General features: G+C 45.0%; 1 protein-coding gene and 2 long non-coding RNA genes across 6 annotated transcripts; 1 reads left to right on the forward strand and 2 right to left on the reverse strand.

Moving 5' to 3' along the window:
• Positions 1-486: 486 nt before the first annotated feature.
• Positions 487-11,528, reverse strand: LOC148001622 (uncharacterized). Its single transcript, XR_015635944.1, has 4 exons — positions 11,379-11,528; positions 5,265-5,448; positions 4,540-4,706; positions 487-1,533 (listed from the first exon to the last, which is right to left on the reverse strand). It is a non-coding gene; the product is annotated as an uncharacterized LOC148001622 (long non-coding RNA).
• Positions 11,529-16,619: 5,091 nt separating this feature from the next.
• Positions 16,620-21,978, forward strand: Mgat4f (MGAT4 family, member F). Of its 2 annotated transcripts, NM_001013872.1 has the most exon segments (5): positions 16,641-16,694; positions 16,817-16,929; positions 18,699-18,826; positions 19,634-19,796; positions 20,784-21,978. In NM_001013872.1, coding segments are annotated over 3 exon segments (1,407 nt in total). In that variant the 5' UTR covers positions 16,641-16,694; positions 16,817-16,929; positions 18,699-18,712; the 3' UTR covers positions 21,914-21,978.
• A 1,071-nt stretch (positions 21,979-23,049) lies between these two features.
• Positions 23,050-26,482, reverse strand: LOC120096190 (uncharacterized). Of its 3 annotated transcripts, none has more exons than XR_015635946.1 (3): positions 26,298-26,482; positions 23,727-23,910; positions 23,050-23,256 (listed from the first exon to the last, which is right to left on the reverse strand). It is a non-coding gene; the product is annotated as an uncharacterized LOC120096190 (long non-coding RNA). The 3 variants fall into 3 exon arrangements; XR_015635945.1 differs by having other exon boundaries at positions 26,219-26,482; XR_015635947.1 differs by lacking the exon at positions 26,298-26,482 and adding an exon at positions 25,240-25,401.
• Positions 26,483-26,985: the final 503 nt, after the last annotated feature.

The raw sequence follows: 26,985 nt of genomic DNA on the forward strand, positions 1-26,985 counted from the left end.
TGCCTGAAAAAATAAACGTCTGAATTCTCAAAGTAAAAGATTCTTAAGGGCTGGAGAGTTGGCTCAGCGGTTAAGAGCACTGTCTGGTCTTCCAGAGGTCCTGAGTTCAATTCCCAGCAACCACATGGTGGCTCATAACCATCTGAAATGGGATCCGATGCCCTCTTCTGTGTGTCTAAAGACAGCTACAGTGTACTCATATAAAATAAAAAAAAAAAAAGATTTTTAAAAGGTTTGTCCATCACCATCATTTGAGCAAATTCCAGAAGGATAGATGAGAAAATATCGTATTTCCTTTGTATTGATAGAAAAGTCCCGAGTTGTGTCCTCCTCCTTCCCCTCCTCTCCCTCTCCTCCCCCTCTCCTCCTCCTCCTTTTTTCCTTTCCGCTCCCAAAGTGTTAACGGTCCCTGGCTTAAGAAACAGTCCTTTTGACCCAGGCATCCCAACTGACTAGATCTATTCAGAGTGCCCTCTAAGATACCTCGGAGGGGTCTCCATTTTATTCTAACGTTTAATACTGTGCACAGAAGTTTATTAAGAGCAAACTACATAGCTGGTTTACTAGAATTATGAAACAGACTACCACCAGGGATCATGGAGTAAGGCTTGGATCACTTGGGAATGATAACTGAAACAACATAATTGGTTATAATCATACTCTAATTTATCTAGAATTATAACAGGAAGCAAAGGCCTAACAGACTATAATTGTTCCAAATCATTTTCCATGTACACATAATTAATGTCTGTAGTTGAGTTCAAAATACAGCTGGTCAGCACTGAGCCTTCTCATCTCACATTACCAGTAAAAAATTAATGAAGCTTTCATGCATGTAGATCTCTGCTCATGTGACACTCTTGAATACTCACACCCGGGAGTCTGGAGGGAATCAACGACGCAAGAGAAGACTCAGGCCCTATTAATAAACCACCAACTGCTTAAAAAAACATAAAGATGTTGGCTGAAATGTTCTCTCATTTTAATCCTTTAGATTGAAAAGCATGCTAGTTCCACCAAAATTTTCCTCTTTCAAATGTTGACTGAGTAAATCTTAAACAAGAGTTCTTGGAGTATTTAGCCACTTTGGAGGAACAAAGGATCCATACATCTTTTAATCCTCATTTCAATAAAAGGCAACAATGGGTGGCTAGGATGTGCTAGGATTAAAGGCATGTACCACCGCTATCTAGCCTGTGGCTGCTGTATTTAAAGACATGTAAGTGGGCTGAGGTGTCTCAGTGGGTGCTTCCCACCCAGCCTGATGACTTCTTGCCTCTACTTCAGGAAGACAGATTACAGTGCAGAGTCACAGTCAAGGCAGCCCATCCCAGTAGACCAAAATGCTAGCAGACTAGCTGTTGTGTCTGGAGTCCCTAGCCTGCAAGTGGCAAGATGAGACCAGACAGAAGACTATCTCCCAAACTCTTATATAAGACCAGTATACTATGTCACCCTTAAAATGAACGTTAATAACCTAAAATCAATATACCAAGCAAATATGGAGCCAAACAATGGTGTCTTGGAGAGACTCTGTAAGACAGAAAACAAACAGGAAGAAAGGTTACTTAATAAGTTTCCACAATGTGTCAAAGCTATGAACAGAATCTAAGAAGAATTTAACCCTGCAAGAGAATCTAGTGGCATCAGAAAGATATATTAATTAAATCTAGCTAAAAGTGCTTGTGGCTGGCCTTGTTAGCCTTATTTAAGCTATATGTTTTTTTTAATTAGTTCATTTAGTTTAATTTCATCTGCTGAATATTGCAATCAGTATACGCACAGAACCCCCAAGACCAAGTTCTCAGCACAAAGGAAAGACATTTTTTTTTTTTTTTTGCCCCAGAGTGACAAAGGGCAAGGAATACGGGACAAAACCAGGAAATAGAGAATGAGAGAGAAGGGGAAGGATCAAGGAAGGAAGAAGGGAAAAGGATATTTGTCCCAGAGGGGACAAAGGACTCCCTCTGGATACAGGGAACAGATGTGGTCATAGAAAAAACGCAGTCTATAAAGATACAAGGAGAAACCCTGTGTTAGGATGAGGTGTTTAATTTTAACCGGATGTTTAATTAGGCGAGCCAAAAGGGACTTTCAGTTGCTGGACTTCGTTCAATACTCTGATAGCCGGACCTCAGTAGTAAGCCTCAGGAGAAGGAAATGGCCAGTGAGAATCTAGACCTTGGTGACTAGTTCTAGGAATGTAATCAAACGGGTTTTAGCAAGGCAGAGGGGAGAAGGGCAAGGCCTGCCAGAGCCATGTTTGTCATGCTGAGGCTGGCCAGCGTCTTCACTGAAGTGTTCCCAGTTAAAATAAGAACAAGAAGAGTGGCCTAGTGATGAGGCCTTAAGGCTATTGTCTGGGTTCGAACCACTTTCCTTCCCGTTAGCAAGGACTTACCTTAAGTAAGTTACTTCATCTTACTCTCTAAATATGTGAAACGGACAAAATCATGGTGCCCATTTCATAGATTTGTGATGGGTGAGTGAGAAACTGTCTGGGAAGCGTAGCTTAGTATTGGCATATGGTATGTACTCAGTAAACATCAGCTACAAGTACAAGCACAAGTACAGTATAGGGTTTAGACTAACTCTCACGATAGAATATTCGGTGAGGTTTCATGACAGCTAATTGATCTGGCGCCATAACAAAGACTGTAGGCACCTAAAATTTTATAATCTTTTGTCTCTGAGAGGTGAAGAGATAGCAGAGTATTTAAGAGCAAGTTCCATTCCCAGCACCCACGTGGTGGCTCACAAACTATCCATAACTCCAATTTCAGGGGATCTGACACTCTCTCTAACCTCCACCAGACATCAAAAACATGCATGGTCTACAGATCTGCATACAGACAAAAACCACGCAAAAAAAGTTTTTTTTCTTTTCTTTTTTTTTAGATTATTTTATTTATATGAATACACTGTCGCTGTCTTCAGACACAGCAGAAGACAGCATTGAACCCCATTACAGATGGTTGTGAGCCACCATGTGGTTGCTGGGATTTGAACTCAGGACCTCTGGAAGAGCAATCAGTGCTCTTATCCGCTGAGCCATCTCTCCAGCCCCTAAGTCTTTTTTTCTTCTCATTTAAAATACCATCTCCGGACCGGCAAGTCAAGGGCTGCAATTCAAACCTGACCTCTAACAGTATAAAGTTTCATTTAAACAGAACCGTTTGACCTCTGACTACTTTCTCCCTTTGTAACTGACTCAGAGAGAGATCATGTCAGGACTGGGAAAGCCAGCCAGCTGCTGGCTAATTCGTCTCTTCCTCCGTGGCTACTTTAGCTGTATAAGAGCGCAAGGCAGCAGCACACGCTGGCAAGGGTGTGGAATGCTCCTCCAGTGCTGGTGGGAGTGCAAACTTGTAAACCTTCTGGAAATCAAGTTGGTGTTTTCTAGAAAATCAGGTGTCTAAGGCCACCTTAGACAGCACAGGGTAAACTGAGGAGAGTCAAGCATGGATCTGGCAATTGAGGGGTCACGCTAATGATGGGGGCCAGCACTGGTAGAGCTAAGGAGAAGAGTAGTCATAATCTCCATTCGTAGCTTAAATATTTGAATCTTTAGGGTTCGATGTGCTTTCTCCATAATAGCCTGTCCCTGAGGGTTGTAGGGAATGCCAGCAGAGTGTGAGACATTGAAAGTTAAACACCAATTTTTAAAGGCCTTAGATGTATAAAATGCATTGTCCAATTTTAAAACTCTGTGCATTCCCAAAATTGTGTATATATGAGAAGTTTGTTGGAGCCGGCTCCTCGGAGTTTGCTCCATCCAAAATGTGTGTGGTGTGTGTGTGTGTGTGTGTGTGTGTGAGAGAGAGAGAGAGAGAGAGAGAGAGAGAGAGAGAGAGAGAGAGATTTCTCCTCTTTTTCTCTTCTCCCTCTTGCCAATCCCCAAAGAGTTTAAAAGAGTTCAGAGAGTTTCTCAATGGTCACAGGGGTGCTGACCCCAGTGAATCGAGCTTTATTCCCCCAGAGAAAAGTCTACTCTAGTCACTCTAGTCACTGGCTGCCAGCAACAGCAACTTCCCTCAGTTGCTCCATCTGACCCCAAATTTACCCTGCCTACAAGGAGTGCAGGGACAAAGATGGAGCAAAGACTGAGGGAATGGCCAACCAATGAGTGGCCCAACTTGAGAGCCATCTCATGGGCAAGAATGCTCGTTTTGCTTGTAGACAGAAGCCTAGCATAATTGTCCTATGAGAGGATCCACCCGGCAGCTGACTGAAACAGATGCAGAGACCCATAGCCAAACATTAGATGGAGCTTGGGGAGTCTTGTGGAGAGGTTGGGGGAAGGACTGAGGGACCTGGAGAGGATAGGAACTCCATAGGAAGACCAACGGAATCCACTAACCTGACCCTTGGGGGTTCCCAGACTGAACCATCAGCATACATAAGCCGGACCTAGGTCTCCACCTCTCATCCCCTCCCCACTTCCTACCCTCTGTCCCACCCTACATGTAGCAGATGTGCACTTGGTTCCCCAACAACTGGAGCAGGGGGAGGGGGACTGTCCCTGACTCTGTTGCCTACCTGTGGATCCTGCTCCGCCAGCTGGGCTATCTTGTCTGGCCTCAGTGGGAGAGGATACACCTAGTCCTGCAGTGACTTGATTGCCAGAGTGGGGTGATACCCAGGTGGGGTCTCCCCCTCCTCAAAGAAGAGCTGTGTGAGGGGCGTACTGGGAGGAGAGGGACAGGCTGCGACAGGGATGTAAAGTAAATGAATAAATAAATTAATTAATGAGGAAAAAAATAAAGCACAAAGACCATAAAAGTCTAGTCTAAAATAGTACGGCCTCTTTACCACATGGGGGCAGCAGAGCCTCATTAGACGATCAAAACATTTGGCCTTCATGATACCTGACTGCAAAACTAAACACACCAACGACTACAGAAACGAGTTTCTTTTTCTAACTTCCAAGGTTATGATATATGGTCCTTCCCCCTCCTATCCCCAACCCCGCTCCCCCATTCCTCCTCCTTTTCCTTAGCAGTGCTGGGAATCGAGTGTACAGTCAGTCGTAAACGCGTGAGTTGCCAGTGGTTTACTCTGGGTAGGATTGGTGGAGCTGGGCTATCTTGTAGGAGCAACTCAAGAACCCTCGGCCCGCTTTGTACAGAGCAGAGCCCTTCGACTTCTGTGTTTGTTTCCTTTTTAGTTTCAGGAGGACCATCGCTCTCTGGGGGGTTTCAGATCTCTTTTGAGTGTGAGGCCTGAGAACTGACAGAAAGACCACGTGACTCCGGTGGACTTACTGCTCCAGCTGCTCTGAGGATTTCCATAGGCGAGAAACCACGGTGGTCCTTCCATTTTGCTTCCATGGTGGAGATATAACATGTGAAGCAAAAAGCTTGTGCTCTGCCGACTTTTCGAGACACTGAGAGTATATTTGGAAGGAGACACATGAGTGCATGTCTGTAATCCGAGCACTCAAGACACCTGAGGCAGAGAAGTGCCATGAATTAGAGGCCAACCTGGGCTACGTTGCAAGACCAAACAAACAAACAAACACAAACACAAACAAACAAACAAAGGCACCACAAGCTTATAATGAAGCTCAAACATGCAAAGGACAGGATTCCAGCCAGATGGCAGCGGCACAGACCTTTAATCTCAGCATGTGGGAGACAGCAGCAGGCAGAGAGGCCAACCTGGTCTACAGAGTGAGTTCCAGGGCCAAGGCTGGGTTTCCAGAGAAACCCAGTCTTGCAGTGCACGTGTGTGTGTGCTGGGGGGATTCCTAAGCATTGTGTCTTTTCTTCTTATGTTCCTTGTGAAGTCTTTTTAAGTTACAGCAAATAATCAGACATGCAGACTCAAGATCACCTTGGGTCTCATTGGCATTAGAAGCACAGCTGAAGCCCTGTAATTGTATATAAGAGGCAGAGAAAAAAAGAGTTCGGTGTATTCAAGGTTAGTCTGGTCTACATAATGAATTCTAGGGCTACATAGTAAGAACCTGTCTTAAAAGAAATAAGATATACCATATGTATATATGATATATATATATATATTCACACACACATACAGTGAGCAAGCTTGAATGTACTGTGTGTATGTGTGGCATATCAAACCCAAATGGTGTTATTATTATCTCATCTCATCTCATCCTCATTTTATAACTATTTTATCTCTAAATTCTACATGTCTATCTGACTATGAATATTAAAATCAAAGTCATATTTGTGGTATAGCAATTTCCTCTGAGTTAAAAATCATCTCATCTTGGAGAGCAGCAAGGGAGAGACTTACGATCCAGGAAATTAACAAGTCAGAAGGCTTAGGAAGTCCCTGGAACTGATCAGATGCACTAGGCCCCTCCCCAAGGTTATATGAGCAGTAAGGACTGAAAGACTGTTGACATTCTCACACCAGTCAAGCTGCCTACAAGATAGAGAATAGTTCAGCTACCTAGAAGAGACTCAGACCAACTAGCAACCTGGTAGACTCTTCAACCTATCAAGCTTCTGGTGAGTTGTACAGTAGGCTTTTATGGTTTCTAGTTTTCCTAGGCTGTCACTCTGCTAAGATGAACTTTTGATGCTGCAGCTGCTTTTGAGTCATCTTTGCTATTATTAAGTAACCCTCAATCCTAGTTACTCCTAGCAATAACCCCAATAAAAACTCATGGATTCACACTCACAGATTTTAATGGTATCCTTACTTTGGGTCAGTTCCCTATCTGAGATGAGTAGACATCGCCCCAGGAATAATGTCACACAGCATACAGTCAAGAGCTCAAACAAATGCCCAGGTTTCTTGGGGCAACCACCACACCAGGAGTGGCCCTGCCAACCTCCACCCTGCTTGCAATAGGTGCCCAGCCTTGCTCCACCTGGGAAAGCCCCCTCCCACTACTGAAGGCAAACAAGAGGAGGCCTCTACAGTGTCCCCAGTAGCTGGGATGGTCACCCTCTCCAGGCAAACTGTAGCCTCCCAGCCCTATGAGAAGCCTGAACCCCAGTGCCAAGTCCCCTGTCCTGGAGCTGAGGCTGAACCCACCCCTCTGGACAGGAAACATAGGAAGAGATAATAAGGACCAAGAAGGGGAAGAGGAAAAAGACAGGGAAAGTGCAATCAACAAAGGAAGGAGGGAGGAAACTAACATTCTGAGCAAATGAGTTTAGAAAAGCATCCACTGCTGAAAGATGACTCATTGCAGAATTAGTTCTTTAAGGGAGATCGCTCCAGGGGACATAACAACCCTAGATTCATTAAAGTGACAGGAATTTAGCAATGCCGTGTTTTTTGAGTTTTTGCGTTTGTTTTTTGAGACGGAGTCTCACCATGTGGCCCTGGCTGGCCTCAAACTCTCAGAGACCTGTGTGCATCTGCCTCCCAAGTCCTGGAAGTAAAGCAAAGTGCTGTGAGCCAACGTGTCCAGCATTGGTTGTTCCTTAGTTGTCAACTAAATGCACATGCTGTCCAGCCCAGTCCATGACCACTGTGTGTGTGTGTTTGGGGGGATGGGGGCTACTAATTATTTAGAATAGCATGGAAGGGGTTGGGGGTTTAGCTCAGTGGTAGAGCGCTTGCCTAGCAAGTGCAAGGCCCTGGGTTCGGTCCCCAGCTCCGAAAAAAAAAAAAAGAAAAAAGAAAAAAGGAAACTGAAAATGACCCATTTGTGGAGGCAGGCTTATCTCCCCTTTAGTCCTGGGAACTGTCATATTTCGGGAATTCTGTTCCCATCTGACAGGGAGCCTCTTAGTGATGTGACCTCTCTTCCCATAAACCTGGATTTCAATCCGCCCTTTTCACTGTGACTCAAGCAAGATCTAGGCAAGAAGTTATCTCTGACTGTTCAGACTTTGAGCCCCCTTTGCTATTCTTTTTTTGTTTGTTTGTTTGTTTGTTTGTTTGTTTGTTTGTTTCAAAGTTTATACTAAGTGTATCCCATATTTTAAAGATGAGAAAGGGTGCTAGAAAGATGTCTCAGTGGCTAAGCGCATGTATGGCTCTCTCAGAGGACCCATAGTTCCAAACCCAGCACCCACTTAAGGCAGTCCAGGACTGTTGTGGGAATCTTTCTAGAACAAACCATCTGAGACCATGAGAGTGAAAGAGAGGTGATGTCACTGGTGGACCAAAGCCAGGACAGCTCCTGAAAGGCTCTCACGGGGGCCCAGTTTGTAGTCTCACTTTACTCTAAAGCCACTGCAGCGGGCTACTGAACTTTAGCTATGCCATCTCATGAAAGTATTCCTAGGAATACCTTAAGTGCCAAAACTACTTTGGGTAAACTGGTCTCCAGTCAGGTAGAGCAGTTATAAATTACTAGAATAAATTCTTATATAATGTATCTCTGACCTAAGGGTTAAGATAACCCGGCTGACCACTTAACTGTTGTTCTCCACTTCTGTAAACAATGTTGCTTGCTGCAGGTGTCTATGGCTGCCTTTCTGTACACATTGTAACTGAGGGGTTTGCCTTTAAACACTGGAACAAATCAAAGATGGAGGCTAGTTCCCTCTACTCTGCCTGGGACAGCTCGACCAGTGGGGATATAAAGAGACCACACAGTTTGACTCAGCCCTCACACGCTGTTTTGTTTTTCAGGTACCCCATAACACTACGGGGGAGGGGAAGCCAGCAAGATTTCACAGAAGCAAAAGTGGCGGTCAACAGGTTGTTAAGGGCAGCCACCCATGGCTTTAGCTATTTCTCCAGGTCTTCCTGTCCCAGGTAGTAAGTGAAACTATGCTTGGCAAATCCGTAAGTGCCAACAGTGCTTTAAGAAAATTACTAAATAAATCAGTATCTAATAAATGGTCTTCGTTCCACTTCCACAACCACTTGTAACTCAAGCTCTGTACTGATCCTATGCCTCTGGCCTCCCAAGGTAACCAAACTCATGGACGCATGCCCACATACAGTGCCCTCTGGCCCTTCTCACATGCATAACTAGAGATAATAGAAAGATAAACATTGAACTTGATGGCATGTACCTTCAATCCCAGCACTCCGGAGTTAGAGGCCATGGGTCGGTCACACAAAGTTCCAGGCCAGGCTAACCTGGGCTACCTAGTGAGACTCTGTGTCAAAAAAATAAATGTTTTGAGAACATTTTTTCAATAAAACTACCTCTATTCGGAGGGGAGATATGTGACCAACTTACAGCTCACATCCCTGGGACAGAATCGCAGGAAGTTTCTATCCACCTTCCTTTCTATCGCCTCTTCCCTGGAGCTAGAGTGAGGCTGGGTTAATGAACAGCCTCCATTCAGAGTGAACAATTGCTTCAGGGTTGGGGGTGAAAGACCTGAGAGTGATGGACCATGGTCTGCCCATTCTTTCCACTCTCTGCTCCCTCCCACTCATACCTTTCCTTTAATAAGAGTCTCATAGCTGTGGGGTTTTTTTTCAGCGACTTAAGTGAAAGAATGAAACAAAAGAATGAGAAAAAGTCAGGAATGGTGACCACAGAATCAGAGGGGGTCTAGACTTCAGGTCAATAGGGAGGTGTATAACCCTGAGGGCCTGGAGTAGCTCCCAGACCCTATAACACACGCAAACACTAGAGATACAGAGAAAGGACGGGCAGTGGAATCAGCTAGAAGAACCAATGGGAAAGCTGGTAGTGCACACCTGTAATACCAGTGCCTGGAAGGCAGAGGCAGGAACATCAGGAGTTCAAGACCATCTTCAGCTACATAATGAGTGCCAGGCCAGCCTGAGCTACCTGAGACCCTGTGTCAACAAATAAACACAAGTGAAATAAACTGTGGGGGAGCAGAAACTACTTACTACACCTGGAAACAAGAGGCTAGCCTGAGATTCAAGTTCAGAAAGGACGAAACTCCTTCCTCTTTGCGCAGGGATAATTGTGTTTTGATCCCTTTAATGAGTATATACAGACTTGCGGAAGAAAGTCCTTTGCTGGCAGTTGCTCTGGTGCTGCTGTGTATTCAAATACATACATTCTAAATTCTGTACCCCAAGATCTGGTTGCCCTTCATGTACACCGAGTGATGCTCTGTAAACCTTGATCCCGAATTTAAAGTTAATTGGTCAATAAAGGCTAAAGCCTGTGATTGGGCAGTAAGGAGAAAGGCAGGACTTAAGGATTGAGTGACGGGTCTGAGAAGAAATGAGAGGAGAAGAAGAGACTACAATGAGAGGAGATGGACGCGTGGCCAGGAGAAACAACGACCACAAAGGACATTGGCTGAGATGTAGGTTAGAATAACTCCAAAATCTGCCCAATGTAGGTTTACAGCTTATAAATAAAATACCAGGACTATGTGTCATCTATATAGGTGAGCTAGAATAATTCTTCTCACAGTACTTGACTAGAGATTAATACCTCACAGAACCACACCATAAATCCTGATTAAAATCTGTTTCAGACTTATAAGTTAATAGTAGATGGGAGGAATAGTGAACACTCTGGAGGAAGAGAGGCTTATGGTGTCTCTCTCTAGAATATTTGGGTGATTCTCAGACATACAAACAAAAACAAAGCCTACACAATGTTTTCTTGGCTCCAGAGTCAAAAGTATAAAGGAGTGAGTGGCAGTGATTCTTCTACCTCAAATAGCCACTAAAGGTCACATGTGCATTCCTGATTCATTTCCTATTTGCCATAGGAAGGGGTGTGTCCAAGCCTCTTTTTATGATCCTTTGCTGGATCCCCCAGCAACCAAGGAGTAGAAGAGCAGACATTGAAGCCAAACGAGCTGCATATTTCTGTAAATAGAGCACTCTGGAGCAGAAGGAGGATCTCAAGTTCCAGCCCAGGCTATGTAGCAAGGCTCTGTCTCTAGGAGAGAAAAGCAGGGGAAAGAAAATGGGGGGTGGGGGTGGGGGTGGGGGGAGCGGTGAGAGAGTAAAACCAAAAAACTTAGAAAAGGAAGGAAAGTAACTCAGAAAGCCAAGACTAGGCATTGAGCTTTACCGAGCTTCATCAGATGTTTTTCTCAGCACCGGTTCAGCTCACCACACGTCCTTCCCTCACATCATCCATGCATTGCCAGCATGCTATCTGATTATAATATGTTCTTGGGATGATCTGTGGTGGTTTGCCCAGGAATAGCCCCATAGACTCATGTGTTTAAATATTTGGTGTAGCTTTAATTTTTTTTCAAAACTTATTTTTAATGATGGTTCTTAAATGCTTTAACCTCCCTATTAGCCCACCACCTGTTGTTGTATAAATATAAAAAATAAAAAAGTACGGTTGTCTTTTATCCCTACTAGGTCCGGCACCGCAGTGCCCCAAGATATCTGCGGGATATCTTGCCAGAACCACACATTCCAATTCCGTGGTGGCCCAGACCAGCCGCCCCACACTCCATTACACTTAAATCTACACATGAAAGAACACACAACACAATAACCTTTGACCCAATTGGTAAGATATAATTACCCACCTAAACATACGAAGCCCAATACACATCCATCCCTTAAAAACATTCGTAACAACCTGTAAAGGTACAGCGTGGAATCCTAACGTCACCCGCCACATTCTCCTGTCACAGCTTCTCGCCCTCTCCCTCCTGTCTCTTCCGTCTTTCCGTTCCAATCTCCTCCTCTTCCTTCAAACTTCTCTCCCACCCATCCTTCCTTCTCATCCAATGACAGGCCTCCTTCTATCCTGTACCTGCCCCTCACCTGTATTTTACAAATTCAATGGAGAGAAGGTTCTGGCGAAGTCACCTGAGTCCTGAGTAGTGACTAGGCAGCTGTCCTTGGGGCAGCAGAATTAGCATCAAAATACTCCGGGGCAAACCACAACAACCACCTACCAGAGATAGTGGGAAAGGAAGGAGTGTTGGGGGGCTGGGGGGGAAGTGGACCTGTTTAGAAAGGTTCTTTGGAGCAACTCCCATCTGTGTTGTCTGGAAATCGGCAGTTGAGTTCACCGGAATGCCAGGAGAACTGGGCTGTGCATCTCTCAGGGAAGCGAAGGTCAGCGAAGATACGAGACCCACAAGTGTTGCACTGTAACCGAGCTAAGCTCAGCCTCTGTCACTGTCCTTTTATACACTCTCCAAACATCACCTGTCCTCCTTGTGTCTTGCCTCAGCACACGTGTCTGTCTTAGCTGACATCACTCTGTCAATCACCCTGAGTCCGCAGAAGTGACAAGAAACTGCAGCAGCACCAGAAGTTTTTTGGTGCCACTTCTCTCTATGGAGTCCCAACAAATACGGCTCAACTATGCAATGTAAGGCAGACCAATACATGCATGTTGTTATCAAAGAGTCCTTCATCATGTGTCCTTTCACGTGCTTGCTTTAGCAGAACATCCTGTCTGGATTTTTGAGGCAGGATTTTTCTGCTTAGCCCTGGCTGTCCTGGAATTTGCTTTGTAGCCAGACTGGCCTTGAACTCCCAATACTGCCTCCTGAATGCTGGGATTCTAACCATAAACCACCATGTCTGGTTTGGTTGTTTTGTGTTTTAGTCTTTTTAATTCACTGCCAGGAATTGAAAGCGGGGCCTCCTGCACATGCTGGTTAAGCTCGTTACCACTGAGCTCTAGATACAGCACTTCCGCCCTATTTTGTCTACATTTTATTTTAGACAAGAGCTCACTAAGTTATCCAGAGAGGCCTGGAACTTGTGACCCTCCTACGTGGTTTCTGGTATGCCCCAACCTGCGGGGGGTGGGGGTGGGGCGTTCAGCGGAGACCTGGGGAGGGAGTGAAAGAATGGGAGACAGGAGGCACAAAGAAGAAGAGTATGCGGATTGTCTGATCAAGCTCTCAAACTTTATTTCAGGGCATCGGCTTAAAAAGACAAGCAAGGGGCTAGAGAGATGGCTCAGCAGTTAAGAGCACCCGACTGCTCTTCCAAAGGTCATGAGTTCAATTCCCAGCAACCACATGGTGGCTCACAACCATCTGTAAAGAGATCCGATGCCCTCTTCTGGTGTATTTGAAGACAGCTACAGTGTACTTATATATAATAAATAAAATAAATCTTTAAAAAAAAAAAAAAAGACAAGCAAGCGGAAAGACCACCCAGGGCCCAAGATCAATTCATCACCGTCACCACCCTCTTATAGCCATAAACTGTAAATTGCAGGTATAACTGATAAGAAAAGACAACTGTCTAGGTTTCCCAGAACCAGAGGCTGTAAAAGCGATAGGAACAGGGCTGGAGAGATGGCTCAGTGGTTAAGAGCACTGACTGCTCTTCCAGAGGTCCTGAGTTCAAATCCCAGCAACTACATGGTGGCTCACAACCATCTGTAATGAGATCTGATTACCTCTTCTGGTGTGTCTGAAGACAGCAACAGTGTACTTATATATAATAAATAAAAAATCTTAAAAAAATAAAAGATTTGTTCAAAAAGTGATAGGAACAGATAGCTGGCTAGGTTTCCCAGAGACAAAGGCTGTAAAAGTGAAGCATTCCTGAGAAAATTCCTGAGACGGGGGTGCTTGGCTCCCAGCATGAGTAGCCCTTGCCCTTATGCCACACTCTCATGTTTAGAATTATCAGAAATGAGAATGTTTCCAATAGGAGTAACTTTGGATAGCTTACTAATTAATATTCTTATTATAGTAGCCATGAAATATTTTTAAGTTTTAGAGAGTAGTTTATTATAGGTTTATTTGTGGGGCCTTAAGCAGGCAGAGACAGAGACCCTGTCTCCTGAAGATGGAGTACCCTGAAATCCTTATTCATTCCCAGAAGTCTGAGAATGAATTAGTAGTCCTCTAAACCAGGGCTGTACTAATGTGCACAATCAGAACAGGGATTTTTTTTTTTGTTTTATTTAGTGTGTGTGTGCGTACATGCATGCATGCGTGCGTGCGTGCTTGCTTGCGTGCGTGCGTGCGTGCATGTGTGTGTGTGTGTGTGTGTGTGTGCGCACGTGTGTGTTAGTTATATGTATTTGTTAAGTATTTGTGCACCTGTACATCAGGTGCCCATGTACCTGCGATGAGTGTGAATGTACATGGAAGCCAGAGGTCAGCTCCAGGTGTTTTCCTCTATCGTGTTCCTCTCTGTGCAGTCATTCCCACAATCTTTTTTATTTATTCAATCTATCTACTTATTGTGTATTTATATTTGTACAGGTGTTTTGTCTGTGTGTTTATCTATACACCACATGCAGCATGCATGATCTATAGAGGTCAGAAAAGGCATCATATCTCCTGGAACTAGAGTTGTAGACAGTTGTGAGCCACCACGTGGGTGCTGAGAATCAAGCCTCCTGGTGGACTGGCCACCTCAAGCTTCTGCCACTCTGGTTTACCCTTGAACTGTGAGCCGAAATAAACAGTTCCTTCCTTTAATTGCTTTGTTAACTAACTTTGTTCCAGCAACATGTAAGATAACTAATACAGCCATCTACAGGGAAAATAAGTAGTCTTAGAACCTTACGGTACCTTCTATATAAACATCCATCCTACACATCTGTAAGAAAACGGCAGGGAAACCTGCCGCAGACCACCCACAGGAGTGTGTCAGCAGAGGGTTCAAGGCTTGGATTTCAGGTAGAGAACGGATTCGGCGTAACAGATAGACACAAACTCGAGGTGTGTGCTGCTACAAAAAGCTTTACTTCTTGGCATAGATTTAAGCAATTAGAACAGGTACATCATAATTGGCAGTCATCCAGCTCTTATTCATCACCCCACCAAATGTCCCTAGCAAGGAGGAAAGCAGAACGTACAGTCTAGGAAACAATTCTCAGCCTCAAACAATAGTTTAGAAAACTGCAGTTATACTGCCAGATTTGTGGGCACCAGGTATGTATTCATCATTTATCTTTGTCATAATAAAGTTTAAACTCTATATTTATGGCCCCTCAGATTAGTAAGGAAACTTTTGTAACCATAGTTAACTCTTGATGAGTTTGTTCAACTCGTTGGAACTTGTCTATGATCTTTCTAAAAGAATCGTTACTGTTTTGAATCATGCTTAACAAAACTTTTTCAAAAGGGGGAAAAGGCTTTTCTGGAACAGTCATGTTGTTAGTAACTGCAATTAATTTCTCTCCTATTTACTGGGAACTAATGGATACAGCAGTTGAGTTCATCCCAGCCGTTGAGTTCATCAGGATCATGTTGGTGTGAGATGTTTCTGTCTCTGAACTTTCAGTTCCTGAGACATCTAAAGGTACATGACCGTCTTCCCACACTGCTATATTCTTAACATCAGATATTGTTGACAGGCTTAAAGTTGCCAAGATCACCAAGGCTAGAACACAGAAGGCACCTCCACCGCAAGCATAGACCCTGGTCATCATCTTTTTGTAGGGAGACGGCCAGGGACCTCCAGGAGGCCAAGCCATTCTAGGCACATGCCTCTGTTCTACATAGAAACGAAGCACAAGAGCTTCATGTCACGCAGACTCCACTGGAGTGGGTGTGGCAGAAATCAATCACCATTACAACTCTGGAGTGGGGAGCAAAGATAGTGTCTATAACAGTGACGATAATCAGATGGCTCAGGGAAACCAAGAGAGACACAAACATACTCAGTTAGCAGATGTTACAAGAATTTCAATAGCCTTTCCACAGGGGTAATGAAAGAATGGGATATCGGTTAAAGGAAAAAAAAAAAAAAAGAACTTCAGCAACTACCTCAATCCATACATGTAAAGTATTTTGAGATGAATTATAAAGCTGAAGATAAAAATGAATCCTTTGGGGGCTGGAGAGGTGGCTCAGTGGTTAAGAGCACTGACTGCTCTTCCAGAGGTCCTGAGTTCAATTCCCAGCAACCACGTGGTGGCTCACAACCATCTGGAGTCTGATGTCCTCTTCTGGTGTGTCTGAAGACAGCTACAGTGTACTTATAGAAAAATAAAGAAATATTTAAAAAATGAATCCTTTGAGGAAGACCAGGAGGAGAAGAGGAAGAGGAGGAGGTAGAAGAAAAAGAAAATGAAGAGAAAGGGGAGAATAAAGAAGAGGAAGGGGAGGAGGAGAAGGAGAAGGAGTGTCTTAGCTATTTCTCTATTGCTGTCATAAGACACCATGACCAAGGCAACTTATAGAAGAGAGACTTTGCTGGCTTACCACTGAAATGGCTTACCATTTGAGAGTCCATGACCACCATAGTGAGGAGCATGGCAGCAGGTACTCACATCTTGAGACACAACACAAAGCAGAGACGCTGAGGATGGCACCAGTGTTTTGAAACCTCAAGCCCCACCCCAGTGGCACACCTCCTCCAACGAGGCCACACCTCCTGATCCTTCCCAAACTGTTCCACCAACAGGGGACTAAGTATTTGAACACGAGCCTATGAGGGACAGTCTCATTCAGATTACCACTAGAGAAAAGGAGCAATACTATTGGAAATACAATCTAAGCAGTGTTAAAGAACAGATAAAAAAGAAAGAAGGGAAAACTTCAAAAGACCACTGGACACTTCTAAGCACAAAGGAGAACTGGATATTTGAGAACAATTGGGGCCCTCTGATAAGGAAGGGACAACTTAGAATCCACACTTACTGACTCAAACTAGCAGGTAATATTCAAATTTCAAATCATAAGACTGAAGGCTGGTTTTGAAACTATATTTCCGCCTCACCTCAGCAAGTAGGTGCTTGATGTAAGGCCAGATTGACACATGACACCCATTCAGGCTGAACAATGGTTGTCAGGTGGGGTTTCCTGGGAGGGGTGACTGGCTTTAGCAGCCTCAGAGAAGCCACTCTGGGACTACATCCCTCAACATTAAGTTGTTTTCTTCTTGTTTTCAGAGAAAACCCCATTCCAGTTAAGCTTCAAGCAGCATTTTCTACTAGCCAGAAAGCTTCAAGCGGCATTTTCTACTATGGATTTACACCCAAAACATAATGATGATGTGGTACTGATTAGGAATTTCTGGTTTCTTTCAGGTTTCTATGGATCCTAGCAGTCCACAATGAAGGAAGTACACCAAGTCCTTCTGTGGTTATTCAAAACCTTGTCTATCTAACTAACATAGTTCTGGGAAGGAAAAGACCCAAAAGTAAGTATAGATTTGAGAGGTGAGATCTAATCCACTTATCACTAACCCCCTACCAGAAGATGTTGGTTTGAATGTAATACTTAACCCTGAATTTCCTCTTCATTAAAAAAAATTATTGGGCTGGAGAGATGGCTCAGCGGTTAAGAGCACTGACTGTTCTTCCAGAGTCCTGAGTTCAAATCCCAGCAACCACATGGTGGCTCACAACCATCTGTAATGAGATCTGATGCCCTCTTCTGGTGTGTCTGACGACAGCTACAGTGTACTTATATATAATAAATAAATTAAATCTTTAAAAAAAATTATTATGGGGACTGGACAGGCTCAGTGGTTAAGAGGCTGTTCTTCCAGAGAACCCAGGTTTAATTTCCTGCACCCATCCATCTATAACTCCAGTACCAGGGGACTTAACACCCTCTTCTGGCCTCTGCATGCACCAGACACATATGTAGCACACAGATTTACATTCAGGTAAAATACCTATACATACATTAAAAAAGTATCTATCATAACCTGCCAGTGACCATTGACAAGGATTTGAAGTTGAATTTGAGATTCAACAGAACTAGAGAGTTGTAGTAATTATTTAAATCCTGGCCCGAGGTTTCTACCCAGCCTTGGCTATTTAAATTCCCAGATGAAAGGCACACACAGCCTTTATGTTTACACTCAGCCCTAAACAGCCCGATAGCTGGGCAAATACCTACCCTTCAGGCTATAGAATCTACTTTCCTAGTGATAACCCCCCAGTTATTACCATGTTTCATCTGGGCTGCTCTTAACTCCAGTCAGCCCTCAGGGCCCTGTTCTTATGGCTCATGTCCCCCATGGTGGCTTCTCCTTCCTCCTCCTGCACTCTCATTCCTCATGGTCCTCCTCTGGACCCCAAGCCCAGACAACCTAAATCCCACCTAGGTCTCTTCTGCCCAGCTACTGGCATCTTTATTTACCAACCAGTCTTGGGGCCCCCAAACTAGCATTAGAATATAGCAGCCTTAGGCCAACCCTCTACAGCAGAGGACTCCAAGCTAGCGCCTTTACTGGCGTTCTGTGAAACTTTTATTCCAGACAGCTCACAGAGAAACGAAGGCAAACATACTGAGTATCCCTCATCGCTCACAGATACACCCAGGACCCAGAAGGTCTCATGGCAAAATGGGGTTGTTTACATCATGTCTTGGGCACACTAAGCTGCACTGCTGAGGAGGGAGGAACCGTCTTGCTCAGGGCATTCCTCCCAGGGGAGTAAACAAAGATACCTGGGAACAAAGTTCACACAACAGGACAGTGTAAGGAAGTCTGTCGTATTACGTGTCACCCATATTTATTTACGTCTGCGTGTAGACATATGTGGCCACATGCACAGAATGGAATCGGTTCTCTCCTTCCACCGTACAGATCCCAGGGATAGAACCGGGACATTGGTCTTGGTAGCAAGAGCTGTTACCTGCTGCGCCATCCCTACAGCCTCCGTATTTTCTTCTTGGCAACATACACCTTCCAGTTTACTTGGGAGTGTACCAAAAGCGGGAGCTTTGCAGAATCAAGCCCTTGTTGGTTGTCTTTCCTGAGATGGCTAAAAGCAGGGGCAGGAGAAAATTTGGGAGGAAAAGGTTTAGACAATAACCAGGCATTGGGAAAGCTCCGTCCAGGAAGAGTGGGCTAGGATGTGGCGTACCAGCCGCGGGGGTACTCATAGCCGCGAGGGTACTCGTGCCCTCTGAGGAGGAGGCCCTCAGGATCTGCCGCTGCTCACGTTCCTTCCACAGCCGCTCCTGGTGCCATGCGAGGCTGCCTGTGGCGGTGCATCAGAGTCCTGGCATCCCTAATCATCCTGGGGTTCCTTCTTCGAGAGAATATAGCAGTGCGCGTGGAGCCGCAATTTAACACATTTCTGGTGAGAACCAGGGATAGAGGCTTCGCCACCCATCACAGGAAAGGGGTCTTCCCACGTGCGTTAAAGCCTCTGTCTAGGCTTATCACTAAAGGAAAGCAACTGAGGAATCCAGACAGTGTCAGAGAGGACATTTCCTTGGAGCTGGCTTGAGAGAGATAGGATTTGGGGAGGGCAGGAAAAAGAGCGGGCGTTCCAGGCATGGAGAGGGGGGTGAAGCACAGCTACCTGGAGAGGTGCTGACCAGCAGGACACAGGGGCCGCCTCCTCACTGCACCTGCCACCCGCAAATGTTATTCCTGCCCTTTCTCAGATGAGAAACTGGAAGTAACTTCCCCCAGTGTAAACCTCAGCATACACACCCGGTAGTCGAGGCTTTGGGTGGCTGAGGCTTCGGGCAACGGAGCTGTGTGTAGTGAGACTAAGCAAGTAAAAGGACTTTCAGGCTGACCCAGTGTGGGGAGGACCTTAAAGGCAGGGCCAGGCTTCGTCTTTCAGAACCCAGCAGAGGCCTGAGCCCAGTTAGACCACACTTGCTAGTTTGACCTTGATAAAGCAATGCCAGGTGGGTAGTGGCTTGGCAGGCAGGTCCTCCCTCCCTATCCAGGATTCCAGGGCCATGTAGCTGTGGCTGGAAGGCTCTGTGGAAGCTCATGACCAGGTGGGGAGAGCAGCAAGCTAAGTTCTGACAGACTGTATGCAATGGATTCTAGGGATCATGCAATCTCCCCTAAAGAGGGCATGCCCGCAGCTGTCTCCAGGGGAGCTAAGAACCACCCCTGAGGCAGATAATATATCACTTGTACTCAGAGTGAAAAGAAGAAAATGATACAGCAGATAGCTCAAGAGGAAATCACCTCCGAAATCAAGAACCATTCGAAATACTTCATAGAGATGCAGAAAAGTTCCAGTTCCCATGTTCTCCAGCATGCTACCTACACAGTTTTGGCTGGATCCTCTCTCCAACCCAAGAGTGAGTATGTGGAAGAAGCCATTAGGCTTGGTAAAGGCCAGACATGGACATCCATCCATCCATCCATCCATCCATCCATCCATCCATCCATTCAGCCTGCCTGCCTTCTTTCCTTCTTCCTTCCTTCCTTTTCTCCCTTCCTCTACCCCCCCCCCCTCTCTCTCTCAGAATGACAGAGTTTCTCTGAATATCCCTGCCTGTCCTGGAACTCACTTTGTATACCAGGCTGTCCTCGAACTCAGAGACCAGCCTGCCACTTTGCCTCTCAAGTGTTTGGCTTAAAGGCACAAGCCACCACCACCAGGCTAAGGTCTTACATCTAGAAAAAAAGAATGGAGTCTGAAGGACTGAAATGGCAGCTATCAGGAAACAAGTGCTTTGAGTGAGGGCCAGCAGGTACAGGTTTCCACCTAGGTTCATTTTCTTCCCACCTGATCCCCCTTGAACGTCCAGCAGGACCAAAAGGCCAGAGTAAGTCTGTGAGAGAGGCAGCGGTGATACTCATTCATGCCAGGCTTCCAGGGAGGGGGAATAGATAGAAGAGGAGCCGGGGTACCTGAGACAGAAGTGGGTAGACAGAGGAGAAGGGAGTGGAAACTTATGGGCCACTGAACTGCACAGCCCAGTGAACTGGACTAGCCAGCCATGAGGTTTTCAAGGGACTTAGAGATCTTCTAGTCCAGGACTGGGTAGTCTGTAGTTGTTGAGATAAATCTAAAGGTCAAGGCCAAGCTAAGATAATTTGCTTACAAGGCAATAGCTACGTAGTTCCATTCTAAAGAGAGCCTTCTCCTCATGAAGCTTCTCCTACTGAGCCTTTTCAAAGTGTTAAACAAGTGAGACTCTATAGCTATGAGAAAGGTGTTCACTTCCCACCCCAGGAGATGTGAGTCTGGCTTGGGAAGAGGCATTAGGTGAGGGGGGTTGGGAAGAAAGTCATGGGATCCATCCGCCTTGCCCAAGTACTGAGGGTGTCTCTGTTCTCAGGGCTGCTGACAGTGGGGATCGTCTCAATGCAGCGTAGTCCCAGGACTTACCTCTTGGACACCATGACATCTTTATTTCAAGCTTCCTCAGAACAGGACCTGGAGTATATGCTGATATTGGTCCTCCTGTCAGACACTGACCCCAAATGGCTCAACCAAACAGTTGCCAACATTTCAGGTCTTTTCATGCCTCACATTGAGTCTGGGAGGCTGCTGGTGGTCCATGGTCTACTTGGTGGCTCCAGAGCAGAGAGCAGAAATCATACCTCCCCCTGTGGAAAACTATATTCTAGGCAGAAAACGAGTTCTGTCCTTCTCATGAATTTGGCCCGCAACCTCTCTGAGTACTTCCTGATGCTGGGAGATAAAGTACATAGTGCCCCCAGGTTTCTGTCTGACATCTTCTGGGCCTTGTCAGCTTGGAACCAGCTCCCTTGGGTGATCCTGGACTTCTCCAGCATGACGATCTCTGGGAAGGTTTTTCATACTGAGGACCTCTCCTGTCTCATCTCCTTCTTGCTCCTCTTCCCCAAGGACATTCCTACTCACTTGCTTCTCTCTGAGTTCAGGCTTCTCTTGTCCCAAAATGTCCCTATCCGTCTCAGTCCTTCCATCTTCTACCGAATGGACAGTAACTCTGAATTTGAAGACACATGCTTTCCTGCGGAGCAAAACGACGACTTGGGCAGACCAGACAACCCCGCTGCTACTGTCTTTACAGACATGATCTCATTTTGGCATACAAGTCCACAGTATGCCTACATTCTCAATGATGACTACTTCTGGGCCTTGGACCCTATCAAAGGCAACTACTTACTGGTGGTTCTGGATAAGCCACAAAAAGTCATCCAGATAGCAGTAGAGACGGGCAATAATGTGAATAAGTTGAACTTACTAAAACATGGGCAACTATTGCTGGGCTACAGCCCCATGGACTACCCCAAACGCTGTGCTCAATATACCTTGGTAGGCCCATTGGTGAGAGGTCAGTTGGACCAGATGGTATTTTATGAAGAAGATTCTGTGAAAGAGATTAGTTGTATAAAATTGCTAGTGACCGAATCTCATGACTACCCCATCAAGATCATGCAGATCAAAGTCTGGACAGAAGTAAAGGAAGAGGAGAACTAGAGGGTACTGTGAGACTTCTGTAAGACTGGGTCTAGGAAGGGAGAAATAAATCCATCAATGACCAAGAATGTCTCCACCTTGTGAGTACAGTGATCATGTCATTTATTCTCCAAAATGGACTCTATGCTGGTTGGTTCTTGTCAACTTGACACAAAGCTAGATAAAACTGAGAGGAGGGAGCCTCCAGAACACTGACCTGAGGTAAGTAAGCCTGCGGGATTACTAAGGGTTGGGAATTAGGGATTGAGGTCTCAGACAAAGTGAAGTGCTCCTAAAGAACATCACAACTGGTTATTCTCTGGCTTCCTAATGTGCACTTACATACACACAAACACATATCACAAATACACATATATGCAAATGCATATCACACACATACACACAAACACACACAAACATACACACATGCCAACACACACAAGTACACATATACACACATACATATAAATACACACAAGAACACAAATACACATTACACACAAATATACACACAAATACATATCATAAACACACATATATGCAAGTGCATATTGCACACATACACACACAAAAATATACACACATGCAAAAACACACAAATACACATACACACAAACACACACATATACACATAAACACACATATCAGAAATATACACATAAACACACAAATACACATTACACACAAATATATACATACAAACACATCACACACACAAACACACATACATACATCATAGACACACACATACACACAAACACATAACAAAATACACGTACACACATCACAAACACACACATACACATACAAACATACACATACACAAACATATACACACAAATACACAAACATACACATAGAAACACATACACAAACACACACATATAAACATATACAAGCAGATCACAAACACAAATATATAGAGACTTCACACACACAAACACACAGATGCATATACACACACAAATACACAAATACACATACACCCAAACTTATATCACAAACACACACACATACATCTCACACACACACATCTCACACACATATATCATACACAAACACACATCCCAAACACACATCACACATTCACAAATATACACATGTATACACATCACACACACACACAAGTTGTACTAGGAAGCCAGGTGGTGCAAGCCTTTTCTTTTTAAGATTTATTTATTTTATAGATGTGAGTAGACTGTCGCTGTCTTCAGACACACCAGACGAAGGCATCGGATCCCATTATAAATGGTTGTGAGCCATGTGGTTGCTGGAATTTGAACTCAGGACCTCTGGAAGAGCAGTCAGTGCTCTTAACTGCTGAGCCATCTCTCCAGTCCAGGTGCAAGCCTTTAATCTCAGTCCTGGGGAGGCAGAGAGAGAAAGACCTATTTGAGTTCAAGGCCAGCCTGGTCTACAGAGCTTGTTCCAAGATAGCCGGACTACATAGAAAGACTGTCTAAAGAAAAGAAAAAAAGGAGCTGGAGAGATGGCTCAGAGGTTAAGAGCACTGACTGCTCTTCCAGAGGTCCTGAGTTCAATTCCCAGCAACCACATGGTGGCTCACAACCATCTCTAAAAGGGATCTGATGCCCTCTTCTGGTGTGTCTGAAGACAGCTACAGTGTACTTACATATAATAAATAAATCTTAAAAAGAAAAGAAAGAAAAGAAGAAAGAAAAAAGAAAGCAGGAAGGAAAGATGACATATTTCAATTCTCTAATGAATAAAACAGATACAAATTCAATAACATGCAAATGAGAGTGTTTTTACGCTGTTTGCTTTTTTTTTTTTTAAAGATATATTTATGCTAGTGTCCACGAGTTCGTGGTACCGTTTTCATGTCCAGGTTCCACTGGATCTGAACGTTGTCGCCGCCTCTCCCTCGAGAATGGCAGTGTTCAGGTGTCCTCTTTTCTCAAAATGAGTTAATTCCACCGGATCTGGACGTTGCCGCTGACTCTCCTGTGAGAATGGCAGGGTTCGGGTGTCCTCTTTTCTCAAATAAAATGTTTTAACTTAAAAAAAAAAGATATATTTATTTATTAATTATATGTGAGTACACCATTGCTGTCCTCAGACACACCAGAAGAGGGCATCAGATCCCATTACAGATGGCTATGAGCCACCATGTGGTTACTGGGAATTGAACTCAGGACCTCTGGAAGAGCAGTCCGTGCTCTAACCACTGAGCCCTCTCTCCAGCCCGCTTTTTTATTTATACAGTGTATTCTGATCATGGTTTCCCTTCTCTCGTCTTGAAGATTCCCCTCACTTCCCCACTATCCCAGCCTTCCAACCTCTCTCTCTCTCTCTCTCTCTCTCTCTCTCTCCCTCCCCTCTCTCTCTCTCTCTCTCTCTCTCTCTCTCTCTCTCTCTCTCTCTCTCTCTCTCTCTCCCTCCAAACCATACACTAGATCTTGCTAACCCTCTGTCTCTTTCAGTTTACTTTGTTAAATTTAGATTTAGTTTTTGCTTTTGTATTCGAGATAGGGTCTCTCTGTGCATGTTCTGTAGACCAGGGTGGCTTCAAACTCCTAGAGATCCATTTGTCGGCCTCTGCCTCCGAGTGCTAGGATTAAAGGCATCCAGTTTTCTAATTTAGATTTTAAAAAGCATTTTTAATCATGTGTCTGTATGTACGTGTCTGTGTATTGGTGTCAGCACATTCACATGAGTGCATGTCCCAGCAGGGGTCTGGAGACCTCAGATCACCCTGGAAAAGAGTGAAGAGCGTCTGTGAGCCACCTGACATGGGTGCTTGAAAACAGAACTTGAACTTGTGTCCTCTGCAAGAGCAGTCCACACTGTTACCACTGAGCCACCTCCAACCTCTGCCCTACACCCAACCATCCCTCTATCCCACCCCCAGGCTATAAACAGGCTATAAACTAATGTCTTCTCCAGGGCACAGGGCAGGTTTGTTTAGAGGCTGTCTCACCAGTGATATTACAGCTCTGGGAGAATTCTCTTTCCTCCCTAGAGAAGATCATTTGTTCCCTAACCAGAATAATAAAGGTCATGTCTCCCCGTGAGGCAGAGGTTGGACAAATTCGACAGTGGTCCCCTTGTAAAATCAGAGCTTAGGTTAGCATGTCTCAGCCATGATGCAGGTCTTCTGTGTGTGCAGCATCCGCCCAAGCGTCAGTGAGTCATTCCTCCCCTTGGGACCGCAGGGCAAGGGGCACTGTGGCCACATGAAGCCTGGAATGTCTGCTTCACCAGGGAGGTCTGGCGTGTCTGCTAAGCAGCGCTCCCTAGTGTTCCAGGAGGGCATTGACTTCTTCACTTAACAGCAGCAGCCATTACATTTTCTTTTGTGTATTTACCCCAGAGCCCTTTCTTACCTCTTTCATTATTCATACGGTTCGAGGCACTTAGGATGTGACAGTAAACAGATTCTTACTCCCAGGAGCCTATGCTGAGGCGGAAGCAGAGGCAGTAGACGTCTACATGAGTGTGCTGCAGGGGCACTGCGGAGGTTTTCTATCAAGGAGTGGGACAATAGGCTAAAGTCACAGAAGAAAGCTAGCCTCAGCACTCTAGGAAGTCCAAGGCCAGCCTGGTCTACATGGTGAGTTTCAGGTCACCCAAGGCTAGCTACACAGCCTCTCTCTCTCTCCCTCTTCTTCTCCCTCTCCCCCTCTCCCTTCTCCCTCCCCCTTTCCCCCCTCCTTCTCTCCCTCTCCTTTCCTCCCTTCCCCCCTGTGTCTCTCTAAAAAGTGAATTACATTACATCATTACATTAATTAATTACAATTAAAGTAACTGAAGGAGGAAAGAGATAGAAATCCAGTTAGGATGATGCACAGAAGAAATGGTGGAGCTTTAGCCAGAGGAGAAGCAGTGGATGAGGGGTTAGATGCTGGACATATTTAAGATCAAACCAAGATTAGTGAAGATTGGTTGTAGAGTTTGAGAAGAAGAGCAAGATGCACTACTGGAGAGATGAACTGCTTTCCCCTATAATGAAGAAGACTAAGGTGCTAAGTCAAATTATTCTTTAATCCAATAGGACGGTGTGTGGATATCGAAGTAAAGCTTCCCCCTTCCATATGATACAAGTTGTCTCTTTTTAAGGCTCCTTCAGAGGAGGGAGAGAAGGGGAGCAGGGCTATACCATCAGAGCAGTGACCTGCAGAATGACCTGTGGGCTATACAGCTGTTAATATGTGACATTAGGCTGCAATTCACGAAAGGTATGGAGATTGGCCTGTTTTTGTCAGCCCTCTGTGGTTATAGTCTACTTACCTGAAAGGCTTTTCCTGTCTCTGTGACATGACAGTTGAGACCACAGAGTATCCAAGTTAAGCCGGTCTCACCTACCTGGCCCTGTGGTTCCTGGAGATGAACTCTAACAGCATGCCCCTTTGAACGGGAAGTAATCTTTCCTGCCACATCCCACCTGGTATGATGAGGAGGACCTGGGACCTCTCTAGACAGAACCCGGGCAGTAGAAAGGTCAGCAGGTTAGCTTCTTGGCTTCAGCAAGGCGGGGGGAGGCAGAAGCTCCAGAACAGAATCCCATGGGGTCTCCCAAAACAGAAAAGGAAGAAGGCTGGTTGTGGTGATGCAGGCCAATAGGATATGCTGAAGAGGCAGAGGCAAGAGGCGCATGAATTCGCAGGCAGGTGACTTACAGTCATCTGCAACTCCAGTTCTGCAGACCTCTTTGGGCACAAGGCATACACATACATACATAAATACATACATACATATACACATACATACATATATACATGCATATATACAGGCAATACATTCACACACATAAAATGCAATGCGGATAATTTAAAATTAAAATAGACAGGAAGAGATTCACGCCCTTCCCTCTTTCAACCTTCCATACATTGTTGGGCAATTTACCATGCCCTGTCACAATCTCACGTTCCCTCCCTGACAAGAATGTGCCCAGATCTGAGTGACATTTTCAGCTAGCCCAGAGAAAGAAAACAAAGCCTTTCTTGGATCACTCACAGTTGACTGAGGACCAAGACATCATTGTTCCTACCACCCTGAAGGGACTCGTATTTTTATGTTGATAGTGACATGTGTGGACCTTTCATCCGTCACTGTATCCCAAACAGGAAATA

Source organism: Rattus norvegicus, chromosome 13, assembly GCF_021556685.1.
Source record: "Rattus norvegicus strain SHRSP/BbbUtx chromosome 13, alternate assembly SHRSP_T2T, whole genome shotgun sequence".
NCBI classification, from domain to species: domain Eukaryota; kingdom Metazoa; phylum Chordata; class Mammalia; order Rodentia; family Muridae; genus Rattus; species Rattus norvegicus.